The sequence below is a fragment of the Phaenicophaeus curvirostris genome, chromosome 24 (assembly GCF_032191515.1).
Source record: "Phaenicophaeus curvirostris isolate KB17595 chromosome 24, BPBGC_Pcur_1.0, whole genome shotgun sequence".
NCBI lineage: Eukaryota > Metazoa > Chordata > Aves > Cuculiformes > Cuculidae > Phaenicophaeus > Phaenicophaeus curvirostris.
The window spans coordinates 4,524,856-4,551,895 of record NC_091415.1 but is presented as its reverse complement, the minus strand read 5'-3'; the positions used below and the strand labels follow the sequence as shown (position 1 = coordinate 4,551,895).

The window sequence follows — 27,040 nt, the reverse complement described above, 5'->3', positions numbered from 1 at the left end:
TTGTCCCCGTGGCCTCCGTACCCTCATCTTGGCACAGGCGTCCTGCGTCGACTCTGTCCCTCGGAGGTCTTTGATCAACATGGAGCCCAAATACTGTTTGGAAGAGGGAGAGATGCCAAAGGCTTCAGGCAGGAATTCTTGCCAGTCTCAAAGGCCACGGCCCCTCAGGCAGCCAGCAGCTGTGGCTGGGGAGGGACAGGGCCCCCAAAGAGCAGGGAGGAAGCAGGACGACTCCAAACACACCCATCTGACCCCAGAGCCTCCTCATCCTCTCCAAAAGCCACTTACGTTGGCCTCGTACCCGCAGGACTCGAAGATGAGCTTCTCCGGCTGGTGCTGCCAGTTTTGGACTGGGGCGTAGGGGGCAGCCAGGCTGGGGGGGCGCAGGGTCAGCTTTGACTCCCGACGGTCCTCCTGGAAGGGAAAAAACCTGGATGTGAAGCCACAGCAGGGCCGGTCTGGATTGAAACATGTATTCTAGGAGTTCTCTTGGGGCAGGAACAATTGAGGTTCGCAATGGCCAAATCCCACAGGAGCTGAGGAGGCAGCACGCCACGGGTGAAGGTGCCAGCACTCATGGAAGTGTGAGTCACCCATTTTCAAGGTGAGACTGAGGCATAAACGAGCCGCTGGCTCTACTGCTTGAGCAGTAACAGCATGGGAAGCTGTGCCAGGTCATCTCCTTGGCTCGCCAGCCATTGCCCTAACTCCTTGCTGGCTCCAGAGAGGAAGAATCCTGCCCTGAGGAGTGCAGAAAGGCACCCAGGACAGACAAAAACACCCACTGACCTGTGCTTTGTAGCGATCTACTCTGGAATACGGAGTAACCTCAGTGCCACGATCATGTTGCCTCTTCCCCGTGTCCCCAGATGGCAGCAGGAGATCGGCAGATCTGCCCGTGCAGGAGTCGTTCTGGCTCAGGGGGGACGACGTCTGGGACATCAAGTCCTGGCACTGAAACAAGCAGACACCACAAACCGTCCTGGTCAGCCCGTGCTGGAGCTGCGCCCACCCCTCGGTCCCCTTCACAGCATCCGACACGAGGGCTGCAATTATCAGGGCAGGGACAGGATGAGGGGGATGGTTTTCAGCTGCAAGAGAGGAGATTGAGATGAGATCTGAGGAAGAAATGTTTTCCTGTGAGGGTGGGGAGGCCCTGGCCCAGGTTACTCAGAGAAGTTGTGGCTGCCCCATCCCTGGAGGTGTTCAAGGCCAGGTTGGATGGGGCTTGGAGCCCCTGATCCAGCGGGAGGTGTCCCTGCCCATGGTAGGGGTGGAACTGGATGGGCTTCGAGGTCCCTTCCAACTCAAACCATTCTACGATTCTATGACTGAGCACAGTTAACAGGGTCAGCTCATCTCCGCAGGCTCTGGCCTCAGTGCCATCCACCACATCATGTATTTTCCACGCGATACTCTGACTCACTCCAGGTTTCTGGTAGGTATGGAGCCCTTTCTGCCGAGCACGCCTCCTGGGAGCTCATCCCAGCAGGGCAAGAGACACACAGAGCCATGGGATGGTATAGAGAGAGGAACAGGCTCCACTAAAGCACTGAGCAAAGCCCTCCAAGCCACTGATGCTCAGCCACCCCAGAAGAGAGACTCGGGGAGCCCAGCGAGAGATCAGCCCAGCTGCCTGACAGCCTGGCTCTTCCTGCAGGCAAGATTCGCTGCCTGTACGTGCCAACCGCCCGGCAGACAATGCGGGGAGCTCGCAGCTGCAACGCGCATTAGTCCTATTCAACGGACTCGCTTAATTTGCCATTGACGTCCTTCCGCTCCCCGCGCCGAAGCCAGGGCTGGATGGCACCAGCTGTAGCACCAGAAAACGCTGCAAATGGCCCATTCTCTTCCACGGCCTCTCCATCCAGCATATCAATCAGTGGATGCGGCACCAAAGGACTCCTCTCCACCCTCGACAACCTCGCCTTCAGCCTCAGCAGGTCCAAGAGGACCTTTCAGAGGAGCGCAGATCCTCAGACGGCAGTTGCTCGCCTGGGCTTTTGCTCTTGGAAAACGAGGTGGTTGAGCAGTGAGGAGAAGGTGCAGGGTTTGTACCAAGCAGCCTCCAGCTCCTAAGCACACACTCCGGGTGCAGAGTCTGTGTCTGGCAGCCTCCCAGCTCCTGAGCGCACACAGGAGCATGAACTTCATCTTTTTTTAACATCTGAACACCAGTTCCTGAAAGATCCAGCACAAGCAAGCAGAGCCCAGCAGCTCAACTCACTTCAGCGAAGACTTTTGGCTGAAAAGCCTTGGGAAGAGCTCTGCAGCAGGGCAAGATCAGATGTTGGGGATGGGGAATCTCCAGTCTCTCCCCATTCCAGCTCCACGAAGCCAATTTGCAAACACTGTGAGGAAGCAGCACGACCATGACACGCTGCCCTGCTCCCGAACTCCCAGGTTAGCTTCAAACTCAAGGGGTTTTGCCAAACTCAGCTTTCAAATGTTGCTTTTCAGGAAGAACAGCGAACGCGATGGCTTCCTTCCCAGCCAACCCGATAACGAAGGGCCTGACATGCTAACGCTCCCTCTCCCGCTGCAGAAAATCAACATCCACAAATCACGTTGAGTGCTATTTGGCTGCGAGAGTAAGAGCTCGAGAGGAGCCCAGGGAGACAGACCTCAGACTCCCAACCGGTGCAATCAAACCCCCAGGTCCCAGCTGCTTCCCATCGCACCAGCTGAGCCGTGTCACACTCCTGCCTGCGGGAATGCAGGAAGGGAAACAAGGGGGAGAAAATCAGCTCAGAATTCCCCTTCAGTGCAGGGCACAGAGGTGGGAGGAGCACCCTGCTACCCGATCAGTGCAGGCACCCACCTTGCACAGAGGCACCTGCTCCAAATGAGCTGCTTGATATTTCCCATGGGGCAGGCATCCAGAAAAGACCCACCAGATCATTGAGTCCAACCATTCCCATCAATCACTAAACCATGTCCTTCAGCACCTCGTCCACCAGCCCCTTAAACCCCTCCAGGGAAGGGGACTCAACCCCCTCCCTGGGCAGCCTCTGCCAGGGCCCAATGACCCTTGCCAGGAAATTTGTTTCCTAATGTCCAGCCTGAACCTCCCCTGGTGGAGCTTGAGGCCATTCCCTCTCGTCCTGTCCCCTGTCCCTTGGGAGAAGAGCCCAGCTCTCTCCTCTCCACAACCTCCTTTCAGGGAGTTGGAGAGAGCAATGAGGTCTCCCCTCAGCCTCCTCTTCTCCAGGCTAAAAACCCCCAGCTCTCTCAGCCGTTCCTCTTGTTCTCCAGCCCCTTCCCCAGCTTTGTTGCTCTTCTCTGGACTCGCTCCAGAGCCTCAACATCCTTCTTGTGGTGAGGGGCCCAGAACTGAACACAGGATTCGAGGTTTGTTCTCACCAGTGCCGAGTCCAGAGGGAGAAGAACCTCCCTGGCCCTGCTGGCCACGCCGTGTCTGATCCAAGCCAAGATGCCATTGGCCTTCTTGGCCACCTGGGCAAGCAACCCAGATGAGACAGCTGCTAAACAGAAAAGGGACAATTTTTCCTGACAGAGCTGGGTTTAGTTCTTTGAAGGAAAGGGAGGGAAGTGAAGGAGAGCCGGTGCGGAAGAAAGCACCCTGGCCACTACTGAGTGTGCTTCGCACAGACCTAGCAGCCAGGCAGGGAACACAAACAGTGACTCACTCTCAGCTGCGAGAACCGCGGCGGCTTTGCCGGTGGCTCCTCGTACGGTCTGTCTGCCAGGGAGGCGATGATCCTCTTCCGATGGCCGAGCAGATTCACTTTCAACACCTGCAGAGAGAGACCATGGTCACTGCTGGGTTTCTGCCCTGAGCACGAAGCAAAGCTGCTCACATTTGTCACAACCCCCTGCAAGTCACAGCCCCGGAGGGAACGCAGGCAGGAGCTTGGTGCCGTGGCAGGAGAAAGGCAATACTCACGTTCACTATTTCAAGCTCCCAGAGGTTTTTCACAGTGTCAATAGAGCTGTAGCCACTCGAGAGGAAGGATTGAATGTAATCCTGCAGCCCCAAAGAGTCGAGCCATGCGGGAACCGAAGGCTGGCTGTTGCCATCGCAGCCCAGGGGTTTCAACTGAAATAGCACAAGAAAGGGGTTAAAAGCATCAATTAAAATCAGTTTAAAGGTCATCTCCACTAGCAGCTTTAAGGTAAAAAAAATCACTGTATCAGCAGGGAATGCACTTGGGATCAAGACTGGCAGGAGGGACAGCCACCCTCTCCCCAGCACAGAGTCATCCCGTCCACACAGCTTGGTGGATCAGTGTACTCCACGCCCTCCCTGCTGTCCCCAAACTCCTTCCCACAGCTCTGTGATTCCTTCGTGGGTCACAAGGACATGGATGGAGTCACAGGGACTGGCTTTTGTTTCCTCTGCTTTCACAGCCATGGCGGGCAATGCCCCATCCCTGCTTCCCGTGAGGGACATCGGTGCTGACCTTCGGGAGGGAGCGAGCTGCCTGGAGGAGCTTCCGACGGTGCTGCGGGTCACCGATCCCAATGTCCCGAAGGTCCTGGTCTTCCATGACATTACAGCCCTGTGGGGACAGGATGGAGCGACATGGGAGCAGAGGGCAACAGAAGCCACATGGGGTGTGGGAGCAGAGATGATGCTCCTTACAGCCCACTCCTGACCTCACCTCCCAGCACGGAGGAGGAGGAGGAGGAGGAGGAAAAGGAGGAGGAGAAAGGCTTCTAAAGACCTCATGTATCAACCTCAGGCACCGAGACAGGCTGCAGCTCCCACGGCATCGGTGGGGCAGAGCACTGCCATCCCCTTCCTCCCTCTTCCAGCTGTTAGATCCCTGCGGAATAACCCCCAAGTGAACCCCAGCTCCACACACGTTGCCCAAGAAAAGCCATGAGGCTCTGCTCAACCTCCCTCCACACAAGGAAATCTAAATCTCTTTCCATAAGAGCAAGCAACCTGGTGAAGGTCAGATTTCCCCTCCCTCTCCCAGGCAAGGAAGCAGCCCACCCTGCTAGGGCAGAGTCGCTCTGGTTGCCACACAGAGCTCTGTTAAAGCCCATTTTCTGCTCCTCTTTCCCCTGCAGAGCAAGCAGAGCATGCTGACTTCATCCCCATCTCCACAGCATCCATCCCAACCTGCTTCCCTGCCCCTTGTACCTGGGGAGAGCTCAGCGGGAAGCCCGGAACCGTCTCCCCATGGCTGGTAGAACCACCCCACGGTTGGACCGAGGGCTTCGGCTCAAGCCTGGACCTCCCCCCTCCACGGACCTGCCTCCCCCTGCTCTCAGGAGAGGCACAGCTGAAGGTCTGAGCTGACAGCGCTTCGCTGTTCCACATTTTGGTTTTATAAGAGAAACCTAATTAAAATTGGCTGTCGGGCACACAGGCTGCAGGAACAGCGGGCTGAGCAGCCAGGGCTTCAGGAGGGGAAGGAGAGGGGAAGATCGCCAAGTATCCGCTTTGAAGGGCAGCAAAGTAGGGGTTATTCAGCCTGGAGAAGAGAAGGCTCCAGGGAGACCTTAGAGCAGCTTCCAGCACTGAAAGGGGCTCCAGGAAAGCTGGGGAGGGACTCTGGATCAGGGAGGGCAGGGATAGGATGAGGAGGAATGGTTTTGAGCTGCAAGAGGGGAGATTGAGATGAGATATTAGGAAGAAATGTTTTGCTGTGAGGGTGGGGAGGCCCTGGAACAGGTTTTCCAGAGCAGGGGCGGCTGCCCCATCCCTGGAGGGGTTCAAGGCCAGGTTGGATGGGGCTTGGAGCCCCTGATCCAGTGGGAGGTGTCCCTGCCCATGGCAGGGGGTGGAACTGGCTGATATTTAAGGTCCCTTCCAACCCAAACTATTATATGGCCAGCAGGGCTCCCACCACCTCCACGGGCTGGTGTGATGATGCTGGGTAGGACGCCTCATGGCTCCATCCCGGGGAGCTGCTCTTCCCCTTGGCCGCAGAGATAAGTGGGCAGAGAAACAGAGAATTAACGCTACAGATAAGAGGCGCCTGAAGCAGCTGGCGCTGGGAGAGCTGCCCTCAGAGGCCAGGCTGCAGAGAAACAATTATTTAGCAAATGACAGTGGCAAATTAAAGCAGCGGGTGGCAGGGAAACAGGGCCCTGCAGACACTCCGTGACCGTCGGCACCCACAGCACCAAGGCGGAGGCTCCTCTGCCTCCATCCGCCCTTGGCAGGCAGGGATGCCCAAGGCCCTCAGTTCCTGGCAGGCTATGTGGGGCTGGAGACCATGGATCTCGAGCAGACAGCTGCAATACAAAAGCATTTGTCTAAGAATTGTTTAAACAGCAGGAAGAGCCGGGATTGAAGACCTTTCAGCTGATTATCATAGAATCACAGTGTGGTTTGGGTTGCAAAGGACCTTAAAGCCCGTCCAGTTCCACGCCACCTGCCACGGGCAGGGACAAATCCCACTGGATCAGGTCGCTCAAAGCCCCTTCCAACCCAATTAGGGTGGTTTGCCCCCTGCTTTCCAAAAGGTCAGCTTATATGAACTGAAAGAAGGGAGATAGAGTGGTGGCTGCCCCATCCCTGGAGGGGTTCAAGGTCAGGTTGGATGGGGCTTGGAGCCCCTGATCCAGTGGGAGGTGTCCCTGCCCATGGCAGGGGTGGAACTGGTTGGGCTTTGAGGTCCCTTCCAACCCAACCCATTCCACGATTCCATGATGATCCATGATGATCCTATGAGATCTGCAGGCTGCAGCGCTCATCTGCAGTGACTCTGCCCACCGCCAGCTGGAAAAAGCCGCTGCCACCGCTCGAGATGGCACCGCAGGTGGGTGACAGCCCTGCAGGGGCACAGGGACACATCGCTATGTCCCTTGCCTTTCGTGGCTTGCACCCCACCGCCTGCAAGCAACACCATGTGAAAGCCCCGGCTCTCACCTGAGCAGTAAAGCTACTCAGAGCTCAGTGTGAGGATGTGATTCTCTTATATAAGTCGTTCTCTGCCCCCCAGGATTGCACAGAAGGGCTGAAGGTTCAGAGGGTGCCCACTGGGTCCGAGAGCAGCAGCAAGCTCCGCTGCATCGAGAGCAAACCCCCTGCATGAGTAAAGCAGCGATCACCGCGGCTTGGTAGCAGCAGCATCCCACAAAAAAAAGAGAAAACATCCCTCCCCTTTCTTGCTCACAAATCTTAAGCCAAACAGCCACGTTTAACGTGCTTTTCTGTAACAGTGGGAGATTGCGTGCTCGGCTCAGGGGAAAAGGAAAAGGATTAAAGGCAGCTTAACTCTCCTGCCATGCACCTTACCTGGCAGAAGCGCTTTTGCAGGCTAAGCCTTGCTACAGGGGTTGCCAGAAGGTCTTTGGGAGGGCAAACATGTGTGGGGAATTCATCTCCTAGCGGGAGGTGGCTTTGAAAGGGCTTTTGTAAAGGGTCAGAAGAGGGCTAGAGCCCGTGGTGGGATTTCTCCTGTAAGGCTGGAGAGCAAAGCGTTCCTGTCCTGCCTGGGGGAGGCAAAGGGAAGCTTAGGAAGGGGCTGACTCACCGGAGTCACCGAGACCTGCACTTCCCAACACTTCAACCCCCAACCTGCCCATCTTGGTGCTTTGCTGCTTCACTCCCCTGCGAAGAGCTGGGGACCAGCGAGGGCAGGGGGCGGATGCTCACAGCATCCAATGTTCATCCGATGCTTCACGCACCGACCAGGACACCAAAGACAATTTACACCTGAACGAGCTGTGACAATGGTGGAATTTTCACTTATAAAAATCAAACAAGCTTGCCGATCCTATTTCCATTTTCACTCACACATCTTTTCCAGTGTTGAGCTGTTTCGGTGCTAATCCCCTTTTGCACAGCAAAGCCTGGCTAGCCCGGCCACGCTCCCAAACCAGCAGCTCACCCCATTTTATGCTGACACAGCCAGTTCTCTCACTCCTGGCATCTTAAACCCAAAGCAAATTGCTCGCTATGTAGCAAGGATACAAGTTGGTTAAGCACTGCAAAGCCTTCAGCTCTCTCCACCACTCCTTATTCTTACGTGTCACATTAAATTCGCTCAGTGCCAGTCCGTATTCTCAGGGTACGTAACAAGGAGAGACAAAGCATAGCAGCTCCGAATAAATCACTGCAGCCTATTGTGCGTGAGCCTCCACGTAGAGAAACATCCTTAAACCCAGCCGGATTTCATCTCCTAGGAAAGAACATAATCTGCCACTGAAATAGCCTATTAAATGCAAACACACCAGAGGTCTTTTAACCTTTGCCAACCAAAGAGATGAGCTGTTTAAACCAGACTTTCAAACTCAATGAACTTGCAGGCAAAGGGTGAGGGGCAGAGATGCTCTGTCTGGGCCACTGAGGCCACCAGCCTTCAAGCCACTCTCCTCCAGCACCAGAATTGTCTGGGTTAGGCTAGTGCCCTGCGTTCTGCTAGGGCTCCTGTGGCTGCAAAACCACTTCTGGCCAACCAGAAACTAATGACCTTGCAAAAAAAGCTCCCTAAGCTTCTCAGGGCCAGCCTCATCCTTCCTCACCTCGACAGCACCGGCTCACGTCAGGCACGGGGCTGCTGGAAGCTCTGATCCTGCAGCAGGAAAAAGCTGTTTCTTGGCTGTACCGAGAGGGTGACCAGAGACACATCGACACCCAGCAGCTTGCGGAGGAAAAGGGAATGAAGCATTCATCACTGAGATGAAACAAAGCCTCTTCCTTACCAAGGGCTGCTCCAAGGGAGACTGCCTGGAGGGAGGGCTGCAAAATTTCAGAATAACTGCTGTGAGGCCTTGTGAGGGATTGTTGGGGGAAATTGTTTTTTAAACAATACCCCAATGTAGGTTTTGATTTGGGGTTTTTTTTGCAGTGGGGGTGGTGGTTGGGTTGCCTGGGGCTTTTTTAAACAAAGGTGCCGTTTGGTGCTGACAGTGGTTTGTAACCAGGTCAGGGGACCACAGAATCACAGAATGCTTTGGGCTGGAAAGACCTCAAAGCCCACCCAGTCCCACTCCTGCCATGGGCAGGGACACCTCCCACTGGATCAGGGGCTCCAAGCCCCATCCAACCTGGTCCTGAACACCTCCAGGGATGGGGCAGCCACCCCTGCTCTGGGCAACCTGGGCCAGGGCCTCTCCACCCTCAGAGCAGAATGTTTCTCCCCAAGATCTCATCTCAACCTCCCCTCTTTCAGCTGAAAACCATCCCCCCTCATCCTATCCCTGCCTTCCCTGATCCAGAGCCCCTCCCGAGCTTTCCTGGAGACCCTTTCAGTACTGGAAGATGCCCTAAGGTCTCCCCAGAGCCTTCTCTTCTCCAGGCTGAACAACCCCAACTCTCTCAGCCTGTCCTCATACAAGAGGTGCTCCAGCCCTCAGATCATCTCCATGGCCTTTTCTTGTCCTGTTCCAACAGCTCCATGTCCTCCCTGTGCTGAGGGCTCCAAAACTGGACACAGGGCTCCAGGCTGGGTCTCACCAGAGCAGAGCAGAGGGGCAGAATCCCCTCCCTCCCTGCTGCTCCCACTGCTCTGGATGCAGCCCAGGACGCAATTGGCTTTCTGGGCTGCGAGCGCATATGCCAACTCATGTCGAGCTTCTCATCCACCAGCACCCCACGTCTTTCTCCTCAGGCTTCTCCCTTAGCCACCTCCCAAGAATCCTGCTGACGGCTGCAGAGCCTGGAGCCCAAGCCCTGGTTCATGCTTGCTGGCCCCTCTCCATGTCCTCTGAGGACAGATTCAAGAAATGCCCAAGAAGGACTTGGGGTACTGGTCCCTGCTTCCAGGGGCTTGGCTCTGCTGTTGCCTGGTCCTCTACGATCCAGCAGCAGCCTCCACAACACCGATTAGAATCAAATAAGATTTTTCCAAAGACATATTTCAGACTTTATTTGGTGTGACAAGTGCTTTTTACCTTGTGTCTTTCTCCCAGCTGCGGGGCTGAGTGGAGCGAGTGCGGCTCAGGGCTGCACCCAAGCACTTTCAGCCACACCAGGGGAGCTGGGGACATCCAAAAACCCTGTTCATCCCAGCATCTCACCATCTCCTCCTTGCTTCCCTCAGGAACCAGTTCTCAGCATTCCCTGCGCTGCAGGTGCTTTCTTCCTACAACACACACCCTTGCGTTAATCCAGCACGATGCGCACACATTAATCAGTCTGGCTTGAAAATCTTTGGTGATTTTTTATTCCCAGAAGAGCTGGGATGATCCCTAAAAAAAAAAAAATCTACCAGGAAGCAGAGGCTGGAATATTTTTGCAATGGACACAGGTGCAAAATTTCTCCCTGGAGCTTCAGCTGCACCCACATGCGTCAGTTCGAGGGAGGGAGAATCTGAACTGGGATGCACTGGGAATGCATCACCCCAGGTAAATCTTTCCTCAAGCAACCAAAGAGTCTGAACGATCAGTCTGGCTGCAGGCACTGGAAACTGGGCAAGGTGAATCCCACTCCCCAGGTCCAAAGGGCCAGAGACTGGCTGCCAGACAGTCTGGAGGGGCTTTTGCTCCCCAATTTGCCCTTCAGCTTCCTCAGAGCCGACCAGAGCTCCCTCTGAACAAAGGCACAAACACACAGGACCTTGAGGGGCCCCTCTGACACCCCGTCTGTGCCCTCTGTGCGGATCTGCTGGAGACCCGCGTCCTCAGCGGCTGCAGCCAACTCACCTGCGGGAACACAAGCTTGCAGAGAACGGAGGCTGCTTTAGTCACGCTTCACATCTTGCCCTGTAATTAAACAGCCTGCGAGGCTCCAGGTTTCTCATTAAGGGAAAAGGAAAGCGCAGTCAGAGGTTCTGTTGGAGGGAGGCTGAGTCCCCTCCTGCTGGTTAGGTGACCCCAAAGGCAAGCGTGCCAAGAGCAGGGCTGTGAAACCTTCCAGCATCCTTGCTCCAGCAGGACACTCCGCAGGCACTTAACTACCCAATTTTCAGCCACACGGAGCCTGGCTTCGCTCCATCCTCTCTTTCCAGCTAAAGAAGGGCCTGAGGCAAAGAAAGTTTCATCCAGGACACAGATTCTCATCCAGCCAGGGATGCAGTTTAATGAATCCCGCCCGCCCCGCTAAGCCCTGCTCCTAAAGCCTGGGTTAAAGACAGGCTGCAGGGAAGACAGGGACCAGAATGTGTTTGCTATTAAAAGCAACAGATGCAAAACCCAAACACAGCTTTTCCCGACTACAAAGGCTTCTGCAACCAGCTACAGCAGAGAGGCTTCAGCTGGGTGAGCCAATACATCCAGTTTTTTTCTTAGATTAATGCATACAAAGCTCTTTTTCTTTTTCCCCTCAGTACATTCGAGACAATTTGCATCTAGTCAAGGATTTTGCTGCCACTGCTGTTGCTTTCCTTTTGGCAACCAAAAGTCTGGATGTGCAAAACAGAGATGCAGCCAGCTCACCACAGACCCAGCCTAAACAGGGATAACGATAGAATCATAGTTCAGGTTGGAAGGGACATTAAAACTTCTAGGAAGAAATGTTTTGCTGTCAGGGTAGGGAGGACCTGGAACAGGCTGCCCAGAGAATTCGTGGCTGCCCCATCCCTGGAGGTGTTCAGGGCCAGGTTGGATGGGGCTTGGAGCCCCTGATCCAGTGGGAGGTGTCCCTGCCCGTGGCAGGGGTGGAACTGGATGGGCTTTGAGGTCCTTTCCAACCTAAATCGTTCCATGATTCTATGCTCTGCTTGATTTGCACTTGGGGGCTTTTCATACCAGTGACAGCACAGAGCATTGCTCTCTTCTACAAACAAAGCTAAAACCTCCCAAACCAGAGCTTGGATTGCAGGCTGCACCCCTACAGCTCCATCAGCCACCCCTGGCTGCACAGCCCTTCCAAGAAACCTGCACCAGCAGCTTCGTTATCTCCAAGCAGGCTGCTGACCCCCAAACCAGACCTGCACACCCCGATTTCAGAGGCACAGGACCAACTCTTGGTCACACAAATATGGATTTGGATGCTTATTTGGATGCATATTTGGATGCAAATCCATACTTAGATTTGTGATCTACAGGGTGTCTTCCTTTCTGTTCATGGAATCTGCAGTTCGAGACAGTTCAGTGGAAACCAGAGGTAAAGAAATTATTGTTCAGCTAAAGGCAGGACCACAGAGCTCTTGCTTTTTGGTTGGGGAAGGTGGTCACATACAAAAACCTACAAGAAATCCGCGATTAGCACACAGCCGCTTCGTTTCTCTTTAATTCTCTTCCCCATGTCGACTGGCAGCGTGACAATGGCAACGGAGGGAATCGGTCATGGTTGTCAAGTTCAGGCAATTTTATTGAAAGAAAAATAAATTAACTGCTACTTTAATGGCTTTTTTAATGTTTATTGGGCCTGGAGCTACTAATGAATCAAATGTAAGTACCCTCTAAATTGCCAGTTCTGGTCCACCCACTTTGCTCCACAAAATCCACTCCAAACCCACTGCTCTCCATAAAGTCCATTTCTACCATCTGAGGAGCTTTGGTGCAGCTCCACCGTGTTTCCCTGCTCGGAGCCGCGGGTGAGCAGCCAAAACTCTCCTTCAGACCTTGGATCACTGCGCGTCTCCGCTCTCAACGTTCTCTTCCAAGGAAAACCCCAAAGCCATACATCACAGACAAAGCACAGCCCGCGTGAACCACCCAAGTAGGATCCGAAACATGCTGGAGAGCTGTCAGAAACTCTCGTTTCATTGCATGAGTCCTACTCAGAGGCTTGGCAGAAACCCTCACATGAGGGTCCAATTCCACTCTAACAGGATGTTCATCCAAGGCATCAAAATCAGTCCAGGGAGCAAGGAAGGAATGAATTTCCAGTAGGCTGGAAGCACTGAGGAACAGGGGACAACACCACGGAACGTGGCTGAGATGCTCCCTGCTTATGCCATAAAGGAAAGACACTACAGTAATGGATCTGCAGCCGGCACGAACCACACCAAAGAGATCCCCAAATCTGATTAGCATCACTAATGGGTAGATTGCCAGCGCGTTGAGGTATTAGCAGTGTTTGTTTCCACCCGCAGCAGCTCACACACACCAATTTACAAGCTCAGTCACCAAATGCTGCTGCAGGGGAAAGCTTTGCAGCACGGGCTTTGGGAAGAGCAAATCCAGAACCATCCACTCAAGAGTCCTCAGCACAGGGAGGACAAGGATCTATTGGAGGGAGCCCAGAGGAGGCCACGGAGGTAATCTGAGGGCTGCAGCACCTCCTGTATGAGGACAGGCTGAGAGAGTTAGGTTCAGCCCAGAGAAGGCTCTGAGGAGAACTTAGAGCCGCTTCCAGCACTGAAAGGGGCTCCAGGAAAGCTGGGGAGGGGCTCTGGATCAGGGAGGGCAGAGATGGGACGAGGAAAAATGGTTCTAAGCTGAAACAGGGGAGCTTGAGATGATATCTTAGGAAGAAATGCTTTCCTGTGAGGGTGGGGAGGCCCTGGAACAGGTTGCCCAGAGCAGTGGTGGCTGCCCCATCCCTGGAGGGGTTCAAGGCCAGGTTGGATGGGGCTTGGAGCCCCTGATCCAGCGGGAGGTGTCCCTGCCCATGGCAGGGGTGGAGCTGGATGGGCTTTGAGGTCCCTTCCAACCCAAACCATTCCATGATTCTAAGAGCTTCTGCCTGGATGTACAGAGCTTGCTTCAGCTTGAACCCAAGCCTCCCTGCCCAGGCACAACCTACATGCGGGTTACCTGGGTCTACACTAAAATAATCCCCAACTGCTGCAATCATGCCGAGTTTTCTCTTCATTTCCCCAAGTGTAGAAGCAGTAAAACCTTGTCTGTGGGATCTCTGGTAGGTCACTGCTCTTGATAGATCATTACCGGGTGCAAACTGCTACTGGAATATGTCAGTTAGGTTTTCCCCAGATGCCTGTTACAAAATGACATGTTTTTTCATGAAAATAGAAAAAAGCTCAGGGGCACACACATCCTCCGAGCATGCTAAAAGCCTGGCTGCTGCCCAGGGGACCAGCATCTGCGAGCCAAGCTGGGCAGTTAGGAAGCCGCTCATGCAAAGCAGAGCTAAGAGTTCACTGAGGACACCAGGAGATGCCCCCTGCCCCAGCAGGACAGGTACCAGGTGAAGACAAAGATGATGCAGGTGCCAGCCAGCATCCAAAGCCAGCTCCGTGCACATCCCGTCCCTCAGAAACAGCGGGGGCTGTTCTCATCCCAGCCTGGCAGATGCTCACACACCAACCCAATGCCTCGGCTCCTCTTTTTATCAACCGTTTGCCTGCACACACATGGAAGAGGAAGGCTCTTTCGTAATGAAGACCACTGCAGACTAATAGAACATGGCACTGAATTACATTTAATCAAATTAACGTCAGTAGTCTTAATTGTTTGTGGACACCTCGCTCTTCCACAGCCTTCATGTTTCTTCTGCCCAGTTACAAAATACAAATTACCAAGCGCCCAGAGGAGCCCAGGGCACTACACAGGGAGAACAGATTTCCCTTTCTGACGCTGTCTCATTGAATCAGCATTAGCTGCTTTCCACGCACTCCATGGGAATCCAGGCTTGAACAATACAAAAAAAAGCCATAAAAAATGGTTTATGTTCTGTTTTACCTGCTCATTTGTGAATCAAAATATCTCTGGACTGAATAAAAAGTTCAACTACAGAATAATCACACAAATGCGAGAGCGTGAGAGGTTTGCCCTTCTCAGATGTCAGCTTGAAACGTTGTCTGGGGGCAGTTTAGATTGGATTTTAGGGAATATTACTTTCCAGAAAAGGGTTGTCAAGCAGTGGAACAGGCTGCCTAGGGAAGAGGCTGAGTGTGCCATCCCTGGAGGGATTTAGAAGTCGTGTGGATGTGGTGCTTAGGGACCTGGCAGTGTGAGATTTACGGCTGTGCTCAATGATCTTAAAGGTCTTTTCCACTCTAAAGATTCTGTGATTCTGTAGCAGCAGACATTCAGCCCTCCAAGGGAAGGGAAAAGCTTTTGCAAGCATCTCCGACACATTTATGGGATTTGTGGGATAACAAAATAGAAACATTCTCCCTCTGTACTCGGCACCGGCAAGGCTGCACCTTGAATCCTGTGTTCAGTTCTGGGCCCCTCACCACAAGAAGGATGTTGAGGCTCTGGAGCGAGTCCAGAGAAGAGCAACGAAGCTGGTGAGGGGGCTGGAGAACAGGCCTGATGAGGAGCGGCTGAGAGAGCTGGGGGTGTTTAGCCTGGAGAAGAGGAGGCTGAGGGGAGACCTCATTGCTCTCTCCAACTCCCTGAGAGGAGGTTGTGGAGAGGAGGGAGCTGGGCTCTTCTCCCAAGGGACAGGGGACAGGACGAGAGGACATGGCCTCAAGCTCCGCCAGGGGAGGTTCAGGCTGGACATCAGGAAAAAATGTTTCATGGAAAGGGTCATTGGTCCCTGGCAGAGGCTGCCCAGGGAGGGGGTTGAGTCCCCTTCCCTGGAGGGGTTTAAGGGACGGGTGGACGAGGTGCTGAGGGACATGGTTTAGTGTTTGATGGGAATGGTTGGACTCGATGATCCGGTGGTTCTTTTACAACCTGGTGATTCTATCATTCTATGATTCTATGATTCCCTCTAGGTCCTGCCTGTGTTTGCAACAGGGATCTGGGATCCAGTATAAAACCAGTTTCCCAGGGACCTCCCAAGGGGAGTATCTGCTGCCGATGCCCTGGGGCCTCCTGTCCAGCAGACAGGATGGGACTGAGCTCCAAGAGCAGACGAACCCCTCTTGGTTCATATTCTTGCAATGTTGTCCCTTCTCCTACAGCTCATTGCCGGTCAAGGACAATTAAGTCGATTTACAGTGCATTTTTCCTGACCGACACCGCTCACTCATTGCTATGGTTTTGTGTGACCTTTTCTTTTCCTCCTCCAGTGGAGAAGAAGGCAATGGGTCTCCTGAAACCCCTCGCAGGCTCCAGAGCCGCACTCCTCCACGTGGGAGGCAGCAGGACCGGCTGCTCCTGGGTGGTGGGGTGTCCTTGGTTCATTAACGTTTGGCAGGCAAATCTGCTGAGGATTTTATTCTCCTTGCAAAACTGGATTTTTGCTAAGTCAAGGACAGCCCAGCCAACGCTGGTGAATCTCAGCCAACAGCTCCAACTCGGTTATGTTTACCCATCGCACAAATAAAATGAAAGAATTCCAGTAGGCTGCGAAGCAGACAAGGAGAATTTGAAGCGCCATCTCCATTTTAAGTTTTTTTTTTAATCCCCAGCTGGCTGAACAGGCTGCTCGTTGAATTAAAGACCCATCTGAGAAGCAGAAGCTGAGTGTCACGGTTCGATCGCCTCGAGCCAGGAAGGCTGGCAGTGAAGGTCACTCCACAGCCATGGAGAAGGGGAGTGAGAGAAGCCGTTTGCGGGGTTCGTGCTGGAGTGTAACGGCAAGAAATTCAGGGATAGCCCCTTCCCGAGCATCGCACATCAACACCAAACAGAGCTGTTGTGCTCACCTTAAAGGGAACATCATAATTCCTCAGAAATGCAGCCCAATATGGGGATGTCAGGGTTTGGAAAGAGAACTCAGTTTTTTTGAAAACTAAGCTACCTAAGTCGATCTTTTATAGCCTGTTTCTTTCCTCAATGGAGACAAATGACTACACAATCTGGAATGAGCCTAGACTTCAGTCATAGAATCATTGAATAGTTTAGGTTGGAAGGGACCTTAAAGATCATCCAGTTCCAAGCCCCCTGCCATGGGCAGGGACACCTCCCACTGGATCAGGGGCTTCAAGCCCCATCCAACCTGGCCTGGAACCCCTCCAGGGATGGGGCAGCCACAACCTCCCTGGGCAACCTGTTCCAGGGCCTCATCACTCTCACAGCGAAGAAATTCCTCCTTAAGTCTAGTCTAAATCTGCACCTCTCCAGTTTATCCCCATTGCCCCTCGTTCTATCACCACAAGCCTTTGTGAACAGCCCCTCCCCAGCTTTCTTGTAGCCCCTTCACGCACTGGAAGGTCGCTCTAAGATCTCCTTGGAGCCTTCTCTTCTCCAGGCGGACCAAGTCCCTTCCCAGAAACACATATGTTGGCGAGCATGCTGTAACATCACCTCAAATTGACTGAAGAAATGTTTTGCTGTGAGGGTGGAGAGACCCTGGCCCAGGTTGCCCAGCGCAGTGGTGGCTGCTCCATCCCTGGAGGGGTTCAAAGCCAGGTTCGATGGGGCTTGGAGCACCTGATCCAGTGGGAGGTGTCCCTGCCCATGGCAGGGGGGTTGGAACTAAATGATCCTTGATGTCCTTTCCAACCCAAATCACTCCATGATTCTATGATTTCTGCAAATAATGGAATTCCTACTCTTGGAAACAACACGTTTCTTCCTTTCTACATTAACATCAAACTAAGAAGCCAAATATATTTACAGAGCACTTTTCAAAGTCCCGTTACCACACAGCACGCTCAGGAATTCTTTCCCCTATCTGGGGGGTAAAGGCTTTTGGAATGCAGGGGGTGAATTAACACAAGAGCCACCTGGAAATACCAAGGCAGAGATTCCTGAAATCAGAACTGGCTGAACTAAGGGTACAAGAGCACTGAAAAGCACCAGACTGGCTTCTCCATCCTCTGGTCTTTGCCTCTGCCCAGCTCGGCACTATCTACATGGACAGTCATAGAATCATAGAATCATAGAATAACCAGGTTGGAAGAGACCCGCAGGATCATTGAGTCCAACCATTCCCATCAATCACTAACCCATGTCCCTCAGTGCTTTGTCCGCCCATCCCTTAAACCCCTCCAGGGAAGGGGACTCAACCCCCTCCCTGGGCAGCCTCTGCCACTGCCCAATGAACCTTTCCACGAAAAATTTTTTCCTAATGTCCAGCCTGAACCTCCCCTGGTGGAGCTTGAGGCCATTCCCTCTCGTCCTGTCCCCTGTCCCTTGGGAGAAGAGCCCAGCTCCCTCCTCTCCACAACCTCCTTTCAGGGAGTTGCAGAGAGCAATGAGGTCTCCCCTCAGCCTCCTCTTCTCCAGGCTAAACACCCCCAGCTCTCTCAGCCCTTCCTCATCAGGCCTGTTCTCCAGCCCCCTCACCAGCTTCGTTGCTCTTCTCTGGACTCGCTCCAGAGCCTCAACATCCTTCTTGTGGTGAGGGGCCCACAACTGAACACAGGAATCGAGGTTTGGTCTCACCAGTGCAAAGACCAGAGGGAGAAGAAGCTCCCTGGCCCTGCTGCCCACGCCGTTTCTGATACAGTCCGTGGTAAACATCTCTTTGTAAGCCAAGAACAGCATCCAATGCCACTGCACCAGTAAAGACGGCATCCCACTCCGTCCTGACTGCTCCCTGTTAGGCTGTTCTCTTAATCCTACCTTAATTTATTATCTAATACACGCCGAGCATTCCTCACAACTGCACAAAAGAGCTCTTCTTCGAGGACACTGCCTGTTTTACAGCTGCACTATCACTCACACTTAAGTTTCCTCTTGCAACACATTTCTTCTCTACCCAAGCTCCTTGGTCGCTCTCCAAGGGGCACCTGGAGACTCCTGCAGCCAAGGGAGCATCCTCCCAAACTTGAAAACCCCACAGCCCTGTATGAAGGGAGTAATATGACATGAAACCTTATACCAAAACCAAGCGCGTTTCCCTATCAAATCACTCCAACTTTTTAATTTTTGCTACTAAATCTTAATTAGCCTCCTAGCCCATCTGACAATTTGTAAACCACTACCCGGCCTTCGCTAGACCTTGAAATATTTAACATCATGAGACCACAATAGGGACTAATCCATTCACAGAAACCACCCAAGGCCAGGAAAATAATGCCGCTTAGCTGGGAATATTCTTCATTAGTGATTGAAAGTGGCAGTTAATAAAGAAATTGTTACATTAAGAAAGAAAAAGGACAGATCCTGCCCTACTAAGAGCCCTGAACCCAGGGCTGTTCCACACTCGCTGTACTGGCCGGCTTCAGTGTCTACAACAATGTCAATAATTAATCCGAGAACATCAAAATCACTGCTAAATCCACATTAAGCAGTCGTTCCTCATTTGTACCGAATCTGAAGGTTCTACTCCCACACCAGAAGCTGAAGGAAAGCAACACCAGAGTGGAAAAGAGTCTAAATAATTAAACTTCCACACTGCGCTGACTCCATCAGCTTCGAGTTCCCAGGACTTGGATGAAAGGATTTAAAGCCAGGCTTGGCATGGGTGCCAGAACGAGCTCCCCAGTAAAAGGGATAAGCAGCAAAATGGAAACAAGCCAGAGATGCAGGAAAGCTTTGTGAAATTATTTGACCTTTTAAAAATGAGAGGAAGGAGCGAGGAGAGCATCCCACCTCCCGGCACCAGCAGAAGCCCATTTCCTATACCGGGACCAGTTACCCAGCAGTAGATGGGGATGAAAAACATCCACAAAGAACATTAAAAAGCAACTCCTACCACATACTGCATAAAATCACGTTATAAGGCACGTACAGGGAGCCTTTGCTTTCACCCTAGAAATGACAAAATCCTCCATCGGACGGTTTGCACCAAGTGTTGCTGTTTACCGCAAATAAACACCGGCAATAAAAATCCCTGCTCCCAAGCCTCCAGCTCCTGCCCCTCTGGGGACAAGAGGAAAGTTAATTTCCTTCATTATTAAAGTTCTGTGCTGGGAGAGGTCTCTCATCATCCTTGCAAGCAGGGCCAGCTGGAGCAGAGGCATTTATCCGCTGACTGCTGGAGTGGGAGCAGCCTGCTGGTACCACAAAGAGCAAAGATCCATCAGCAGAGCATCCCAAGCAGGGATCTGTGGTGGTTGCTCCATCCCTGGAGATGTTCAAGGCCAGGTTGGATGAGGCTTTGAGCCCCTGACCCAGTGGGAGGTGTCCCTGTCCATGGCACTGTAACTGGATGGGCTTTGAGGTCCCTTCCAACACAACCCATTCCATGATTCTGTGATTCCACGATTACTTAAATTCTTTGTACCATCTCCAGAGCATCCCAGAAGTTGGATCAGAGCGCCCCAGCGTGCAGGGGATGCTGAAACCTCACAGAAAGTTGAACACCTCTGCCTGAAGCACAACAGTCCCAAGGTCCACTGAAAGGTTGGGACCAGCTGGGTGGAAAACAGGGGAAACTGGAGACCCTGGGAAGGACCAGCAGAAGATGTCCCTGGCCCTGCACGTCTGCGAGCGGTGCTGCAGACCGGTGAGGGCACCCAGAGCTGCTGCAGGGGCAGCTCACCCCAAATCCTTCCCAGGGAAGAGGGACGGTACCACACATCGCTGTGGGAACAGAGGGAGAAGGGTGCATGGCAAGAGCATCACCTGTCACCAGCATTTCCTCTCCTGAAGGTGCACAAACCACAGCAAAACCCAGCTCCATCGGGGAGCGCTGGCCCTGCCAGGCTAAGCTGCCACTGAGTTCAGCTTTCAGCAGTGCCTGGAGACCCCTCAGCATTCACAGGGACACCGATCCTGTTGGCCTGGTCATTTATAGAAGCATCATTACATCCTGCCTTTACATTCCCCTACTGACGCCGCTCAGATGTGCTTCCTTCCCCTCCATCCATGCCCTCTCCAGTCTTCCCTTCTTTCCATCAGACCCCCCAGACCCTCACAAGGGTCAAACGGCCACTGTGCTTTCTGAACGCCCTTCACCCAGCTGATAATTCATCTGTCAAGCCCATATCCTCCTGGATATCCTCTCTCCGCACCATCCATGGTACCGAAGAGATGCCTCCACTCCCTTTCCAAGGCAGGATATTCCATTACATTAGGAACTACATTACATTAGGAATTACATCAGCCCAAATGACTTCTCCAAAGGTTTACACCCATTTTTAGAAACCCTTCATTTGCAAAATTTGGAGTCCACTCTCAGAAAGCATTTCCTCTAGCCATGCAGAAAGAACCCTCCTGCAGGACCATGAGTTTCTGTTTTGCAGTTCATCGTTCCATACTGATGCTCAGATTTTTATACCATGCACCTTTAAGTTTCTAGACACTGGTTATTAAAAAAAGCCTCTCAACACTGTCATCATTAGGTTTCAGAGCCAACAGTGTCAACAGGGCTAAGTTCAGCTCCCTGGCATCCTGCCTGCACACTTTCATAGAATCATAGAACCATAGAATCATAGAATCGCCAGGTTGGAAAAGACCTCTTGGATCATCGAGTCCAACCATTCCCATCTGCCCCTGAACCATGTCCCTGAGCACCTCGTCTACCCATCTTTTAAACACCTCCAGGAGGATGGAGACTTCCAACAAGAGGTCCACCACGTCCTTCACAGTCCACAACACAAACTGCTCGGGGATTTCTTCCCCACACTAGAGAACTCCAGCTCCCATTTCTGGAGTAAACTGAGTAGTGAAGATTTAGGAGGCAGTGTAAATAAATCTTTATATCAAAATACAGTGAAGAAACTATAACACTTGAATTAAACAGGCTGCCCAGGGAGGGGGTTGAGTCCCCTTCCCTGGAGGGGTTTAAGGGACGGGTGGATGAGGTGCTGAGGGACATGGTTTAGTGATGGATGGGAATGGCTGGACTCAACGATCCGGTGGGTCTCTTCCAACCTGGTGATTCAATGATTCTATGAAACGTGAAGATGAATGACCCGACGCGACCCTCATTTCCTCCTCTTGTCCAACCTTCTACATCTCCCCAGGACTGGGCTGCTGGGCTGGGGAACCCAAGCCCCGCTGCGGATGGGGTACAGATACCAAGACATTCCTTAGAGCCCGTGGATCCCACTCAGCGACTTACCAGGAAGCGGACATCATCAAAGCCGTTCAAAAGCAGCTTACTCTCATATTGCTGCAGGCCAATGGACTCCAGCCACTCCCCGACGCTCTGCTCCAGCATCCGCGAACCTGACGAGAGAGGAATCGGCAGACGCTTGAAAAGGGAGAAACCGTTAAGGCGGTAGCAGCGGCACTCTGAGGAAGACAGATGGCATTGCCACATCATAGTCATTACCATAAAGAAACTCAAAAAATTAGGCTCAGAGTGCAACAAATCAGCTGGCAGACAATTCCTCTTGTGTGCACAGACCATGGACAATGAGCTTCCAGCGCCTCTGCAAGCTCCGGGTTTAATTTTATATCCCAGTTAACGCTCAGAAAAAGGAAAACCTTGCTCAGGTAAAGAGTTTAGAAGCCCTCCTGGGAGCAGGACATGGCATGCACTGTATTCAGGGCTTGGGTGAGCTTCTTGCCAGGCAAACCTGAGAAGCCCAACCCCAGAGGGCTGCGGATCCACTCCTTGGCTCGTCTGAAGGGGGCGGGAGGAGGGCAGCAAACTTTCACCCAAGGCATTGGCAGCCAGTCGTAGGTGTGAGGGAACAGGAGCGGGAGCTGCTCACGAACGCACAGAGCTGGGCAGGTCCTCTCGTCCGTGCAAGTTCGGATGCGCCACCCTGCTCGGCGGAGCAGCGGAGAGGGCCGGGCACAGCGGAGGCACAAAGCAGCTAGAGAGAAAAAACATCTTCATGCAGCCGAGACACAGAACAGACAGGGAGCACTGTCAGAAAAGCAGCAGAAGCCAGGCTAGAGCAGCTCTCCACAGGAAGACAAAGCTGTCCACATGCAAGACAAAGAAAGCACACAAACTGCAGCAGAAGAAAAGAAGGGCTTATACTTTTTTTCCCTAAGCAGTCCTGAAAGAGGCAAACCATGGTAAGGGGTTTTTGCTCTCCGTTACGGTGTTAAGAGGAGCGGAGCTGTGAGTGACTCCAAGCATGAGTCCAAGACTCCTGGCACTGGCATTTTACCACCTATCCCGACGCACGGCATCTCAGCACGCTGCTCGGAGCCGGCTGGCTACACCGCAAACTCGAACTACACGAAGTGACAGCATGAGAGACAGAGGAATCGGTAAGGTTTTCACCCAACACATCCAGTCCTGCTGGGTGTTCGGTGCCTGTTGGCATTTGTCCTTCCTTCATTTTCTTCAGCTAGAGCGCGGCTGCTGCATCCCTCAAACAAAGAGCAGTTCTAGAGGAGGAGGAGGTATTTGAGCTCCTTGCTTCCAAATCACTTCAAAACAAAAAGAAAGCAAACGCGAGCACACTCTCTCCTCTTCCTGCAGCTTCTCAAGTCCCAGACATGCCCTGGCACCTCCTCTCAGCCTCTGATAAATGAGATTCTTCCCAGTGCCCTATGGAAGCTGTGCAGACAAGCTCTCCCTTCCAGGGACTTGTTACTCCCCTCTAGAGAAGCTCGAGACCTTAAATATGACAAAAATAAGTTCAGAGGTCTCCTTTTCATCAGGGAATCCCCTAGAGAAGCCAGGCAGAATCTTTCAGGCTTCTTATCACATCTGTTACAAGGGTTTATGCAAACAAAAAGATGATGAGGAAAAGCAAGTTTGCCTTCTTTGAGCCTGCAGGTCAGCTGAAGCTGCTCGGTACCTTCCACGCAATCCTTCCCCCCTCCCGCTGCAACGGCTGCACACACAGAGCTCACGGTGCCATCTGGGAATTCTTGGGGTAAGGATCCTGCTGCTCCAGTCCACAGGAGAGCTGGGCGACTTGGCGAGCTGGCCAGTCCTCCTTCACTGCAGCACGAGAAACGCAGGGCTCACAAAAAGCTTCCATCTCCCTCCCCTAACGCAGCCTGTGCAGAAGGGCAGCATGGAAACTGGAATCAACGCAACAAGCTCCCACTCGCCCGGGGTCTCCATCCTTCCCTCCCGTCGATCCTGGCTGGATCCAGCAGCCGTGGCTCCTCACCGAGCGCCGGTGTGTTCTCGCAGAGCGCCGCAGCGACGGGCTTTGTCTGAAGGCAGCCGGCTCCACGCTTGCCGTTCCACTCGCAGTCCTGTCTCCTGCTCCTCCTGTCCCTCCCTTCTCTCCATCCTCCTACCCCTCCCAGCTTTTCCAGCTGCTGCACGCGAGCAGCCTCCCCAGCAGAAGCTGCAGGAGAGGGGAGGGAGGCAGCGGCTTCGTAACCCTCCAGTGGAAATCACTGACTCCTCAATATTTACCCGATGATGGACTACACAGCTCGGGTCTTCAAAAAATTAGCTTCCCGGTCTGCTTTGACAGTTCTGAGTGATTCGTGGCTGGCTCAGAATTAATTTATCGAGAGAAAGGTGAGCAAGCTGCTTGTTGCCTACTACAGCATCTCTGGAAGCAGCTGAGTATTGGCAGGGGGAATAAAACCACAGCAGTTTCATCCTCCAAGGTCCTGAATTGCATTTTATATAATTATTTACTCTACTCAGCCTTTTGTACACTCCTAAATGTATTGCTCCTTTCAAAGAGGGAACCTGCAGTGAGGCCACGTGCAGGTTTTCTGGTTTTAAAACCACTTCGAATCAAGACAAAATTAAGAGGAGGGTATTTGGAGAGAGAAGAACGGAGGGATTTTCTTTACTAAGAAAGGGAACAAATGCCAAAAACCATCCTAGACTGAAAATAAGGGAGTCCAAAATTCACTTAATATTTGCATGACACGTGAGCCAAAGAATTCCAGCCACTCTGCCCCCCAACAAGAGCCCAGTCACAACTTCTGAGTGTAGCAAACTCCTAATGCTCAGCTTCATCCTCCTCCTTACGTCCAGACTTTAGGATTCCTGCCTTTAAAAGGACTGTGGATGGCAGAGTGTAGTGATAGGGAATGGTTTTCAGCCGCAAGAGGGGAGATTGAGATGCGATCTTAGGAAGAAATGTTTTCCTGTGAGGGTAGGGAGGCCCTGGCCCAGGTTGCCCAGAGCAGTGGTGGCTGCCCCATCCCTGGAGGGGTTCAAGGCCAGGTTGGATGGGGCTTGGAGCCCCTGATCCAGTGGGAGGTGTCCCTGCCCGTGGCAGGGGTGGGACTGGATGGGCTTTGAGGTCCCTTCCAACCCAAACCATTCCATGATTCTACGATGCTATGAAACAGTCAACAGAATGTAGTTAGAAATAATTAGAGTATTTAAAAGCTGCAAAAAAAGGCAAGTCAAGCATTTCAGTTCCTCTTGCAATTACATTTCTCAAGTAACACAGCATGCTTCAAAGTAAACAGGGAAGGGAGAGAGCTACCAGGCTCAGAAAAGTCCTTTTCCAAGTTACTGTTTCAATAAAGACCATTAGTGCAAAGTTTGGGTCTGTTTGGAGGAATCAATCATAGAATCATAGAATCACCAGGTTGGAAAAGACCCACCGGATCATCGAGTCCAACCATTCCCATCAATCACTAACCCATGTCCCTCAGCACCTCGTCCACCCATCCCTTAAACCCCTCCAGGGAAGGGGACTCAACCCCCTCCCTGGGCAGCCTCTGCCAGGGACCAATGACCCTTTCCATGAAAAAATTTTTCTTAATGTTCAGCCTGACCCTCCCCTGGCGGAGCTTGAGGCCATTCCCTGTCGTCCTGTCCCCTGTCACTTGGGAGAAGAGTCCAGCTCCCTCCTCTCCACAACCTCCTCTCAGGTAGTTGGAGAGAGCAATGAGGTCTAGAGACCTCATTAGAGGTCTAGAGGAAGAAGCGAGTAGTTGGGCTGGACAAGCAGCATTTTCCCATCACAGTTTAATGTGACCCGGTGTGACCTGAAGCCCTGTGGCCCAGCTTCACCTGAAGAAAGAACTGCAAGTCCAAGCAAGGGTTGACGAAAGCACTGCCCACGCACAAACGGAGCCCTCGAGACGATTGCCAGCTGAGAGCCCTTAAATCCACCGAGGGGGCTGTAACTCAGGCAGTGCATTAGGCGAGACGGAGAGGCAAGGACGATGGAGTCATTAGTGCCATCAGACGCAAGAAATACAGCCAGCATCTGACTTTCCTGGAACTAAGATCAATTAACCCGATGCAGATGGCTAGCAAACTTCTTCCCCTTCCATCGAGTGAAACGCCAAGCACGGTTTCTCACATCTCAGGGCAGTTCAAAGAGCCCCAAACACATTCCCCGTCCAGTGCAGCCACGCCACCAACCCACACCAAGCAGGTTCATTGAGCAGAGACCTCTCCTTTCCTTTATTTTTGGGGAAACAAGCATTGTCTTACAGATCGCTGCAACCCAGTGAGCACCACATGGGTTCCTTGTCCAAAGCCCGCAGTGAGACAAGAGGCTGGAGACCCGTGCTCCCCTACCGACCCATAACTGGAAGGAAGGGATGGTCAGGAGCAGGTTGCTGGAGCTAAAGACACGTATCACTGCAAAACATACATGCAGAGAGACACAAACTGAATATAAATGTCCACCCCCGGGCCAAAAAACCCTTTAAGGCAAAAGCTTTGGAATCTGGTATCCTTTAAGAGATGGTGTTCCTTGAGTCTCTAACTGCTGAGAAGCACTTAGATCACAGAATCATAGAATCACGAGGTTGGAAAAGACCTACCGGATCATCGAGTCCAACCATTCCCATCAATCGCTAAACCATGTCCCTCAGCACCTCATCCACCCGTCCCTTAAACCCCTCCAGGGAAGGGGACTCAACCCCCTCCCTGGGCAGCCTCTGCCAGGGACCAATCACCCTTTCTGTGAAAAATTTTTTCCTAATGTCCAGCCTGAACCTCCCCTGGTGGAGCTTGAGGCCATTCCCTCTCATCCTGTCCCCTGTCACTTGAGGATATTTGGGAGGTTCCCTGCAGCTTCCTGCACGTTTGGGGTAGGGTCTGTGGCGTTAGAACAGCCCAAGCAAAGTTCTGAGGAGCAAAAGCAAAACGCTGCTATGAAACAAAGATGTCAAGGTGCAGGCAGCCCAGGACACCCTGCGTCCTCGCAGCAAGGGGCTCGCACAGCCCTGCCTGCTCTCTGAACTCGTAGGAGAAGCAGGAGAAATAGGGACTATGCCCAGCAGTTGATCTGTGCTCGAGGGATCCCAAGCCAAGCACAAGGAAAGCACGCGGCTTAAGGAAAAGGCAGCTCCTGGGTCCTCCTGCTTTCAGACGAGTGTCCATTTTGCTGGAAACTCCTTGCACAACGGCAGCTTTTGCAGAAGTGCTGGCTCCTCCTCTCCCCTCCATGTCTTCACTAACGCTATCGATCCATCACTCGTGCAGCCACAGAGCAGCTCAGGGAGGGGAGGGCTTGTCACTGTTGGAACAGACCAAAACCCACAGAGCATTTCACACCCCTCTGCAGGGCCACTAGACCCCAAAAAAGCATAAACATGAATCAGTATGTAGCATCTAGGGCAGGCGGAGGGTAAATTCCCACTGGGAACGCACAGTGGATGCCTCCTCGCCAAAGCAAAAACCCAAGTGACAAATGGCTATGAGATCAGGTTTATTACGGCAAGCACGAGCTG

General features: G+C 52.7%; 1 protein-coding gene across 10 annotated transcripts in view; it reads right to left on the bottom strand.

Moving 5' to 3' along the window:
• ANKS1A (ankyrin repeat and sterile alpha motif domain containing 1A) overlaps nt 1-27,040 on the bottom strand; it is a 125,767-nt gene that overhangs the window by 9,876 nt on the left and 88,851 nt on the right. For all 10 annotated transcript variants that reach the window (XR_011339055.1, XM_069875942.1, XM_069875943.1 and 7 more), the window contains 7 exons: nt 21,573-21,679; nt 4,425-4,523; nt 3,908-4,060; nt 3,651-3,758; nt 790-954; nt 289-414; nt 22-93 (listed from right to left, as the gene is read on the bottom strand). Coding sequence is in view for 9 of the 10 variants with exons in the window: in XM_069875942.1 (XP_069732043.1) it covers nt 22-93; nt 289-414; nt 790-954; nt 3,651-3,758; nt 3,908-4,060; nt 4,425-4,523; nt 21,573-21,679 (830 nt within the window). In the remaining variant the exon portion in view is untranslated. The remainder of the gene's footprint in view (nt 1-21; nt 94-288; nt 415-789; nt 955-3,650; nt 3,759-3,907; nt 4,061-4,424; nt 4,524-21,572; nt 21,680-27,040) is intronic.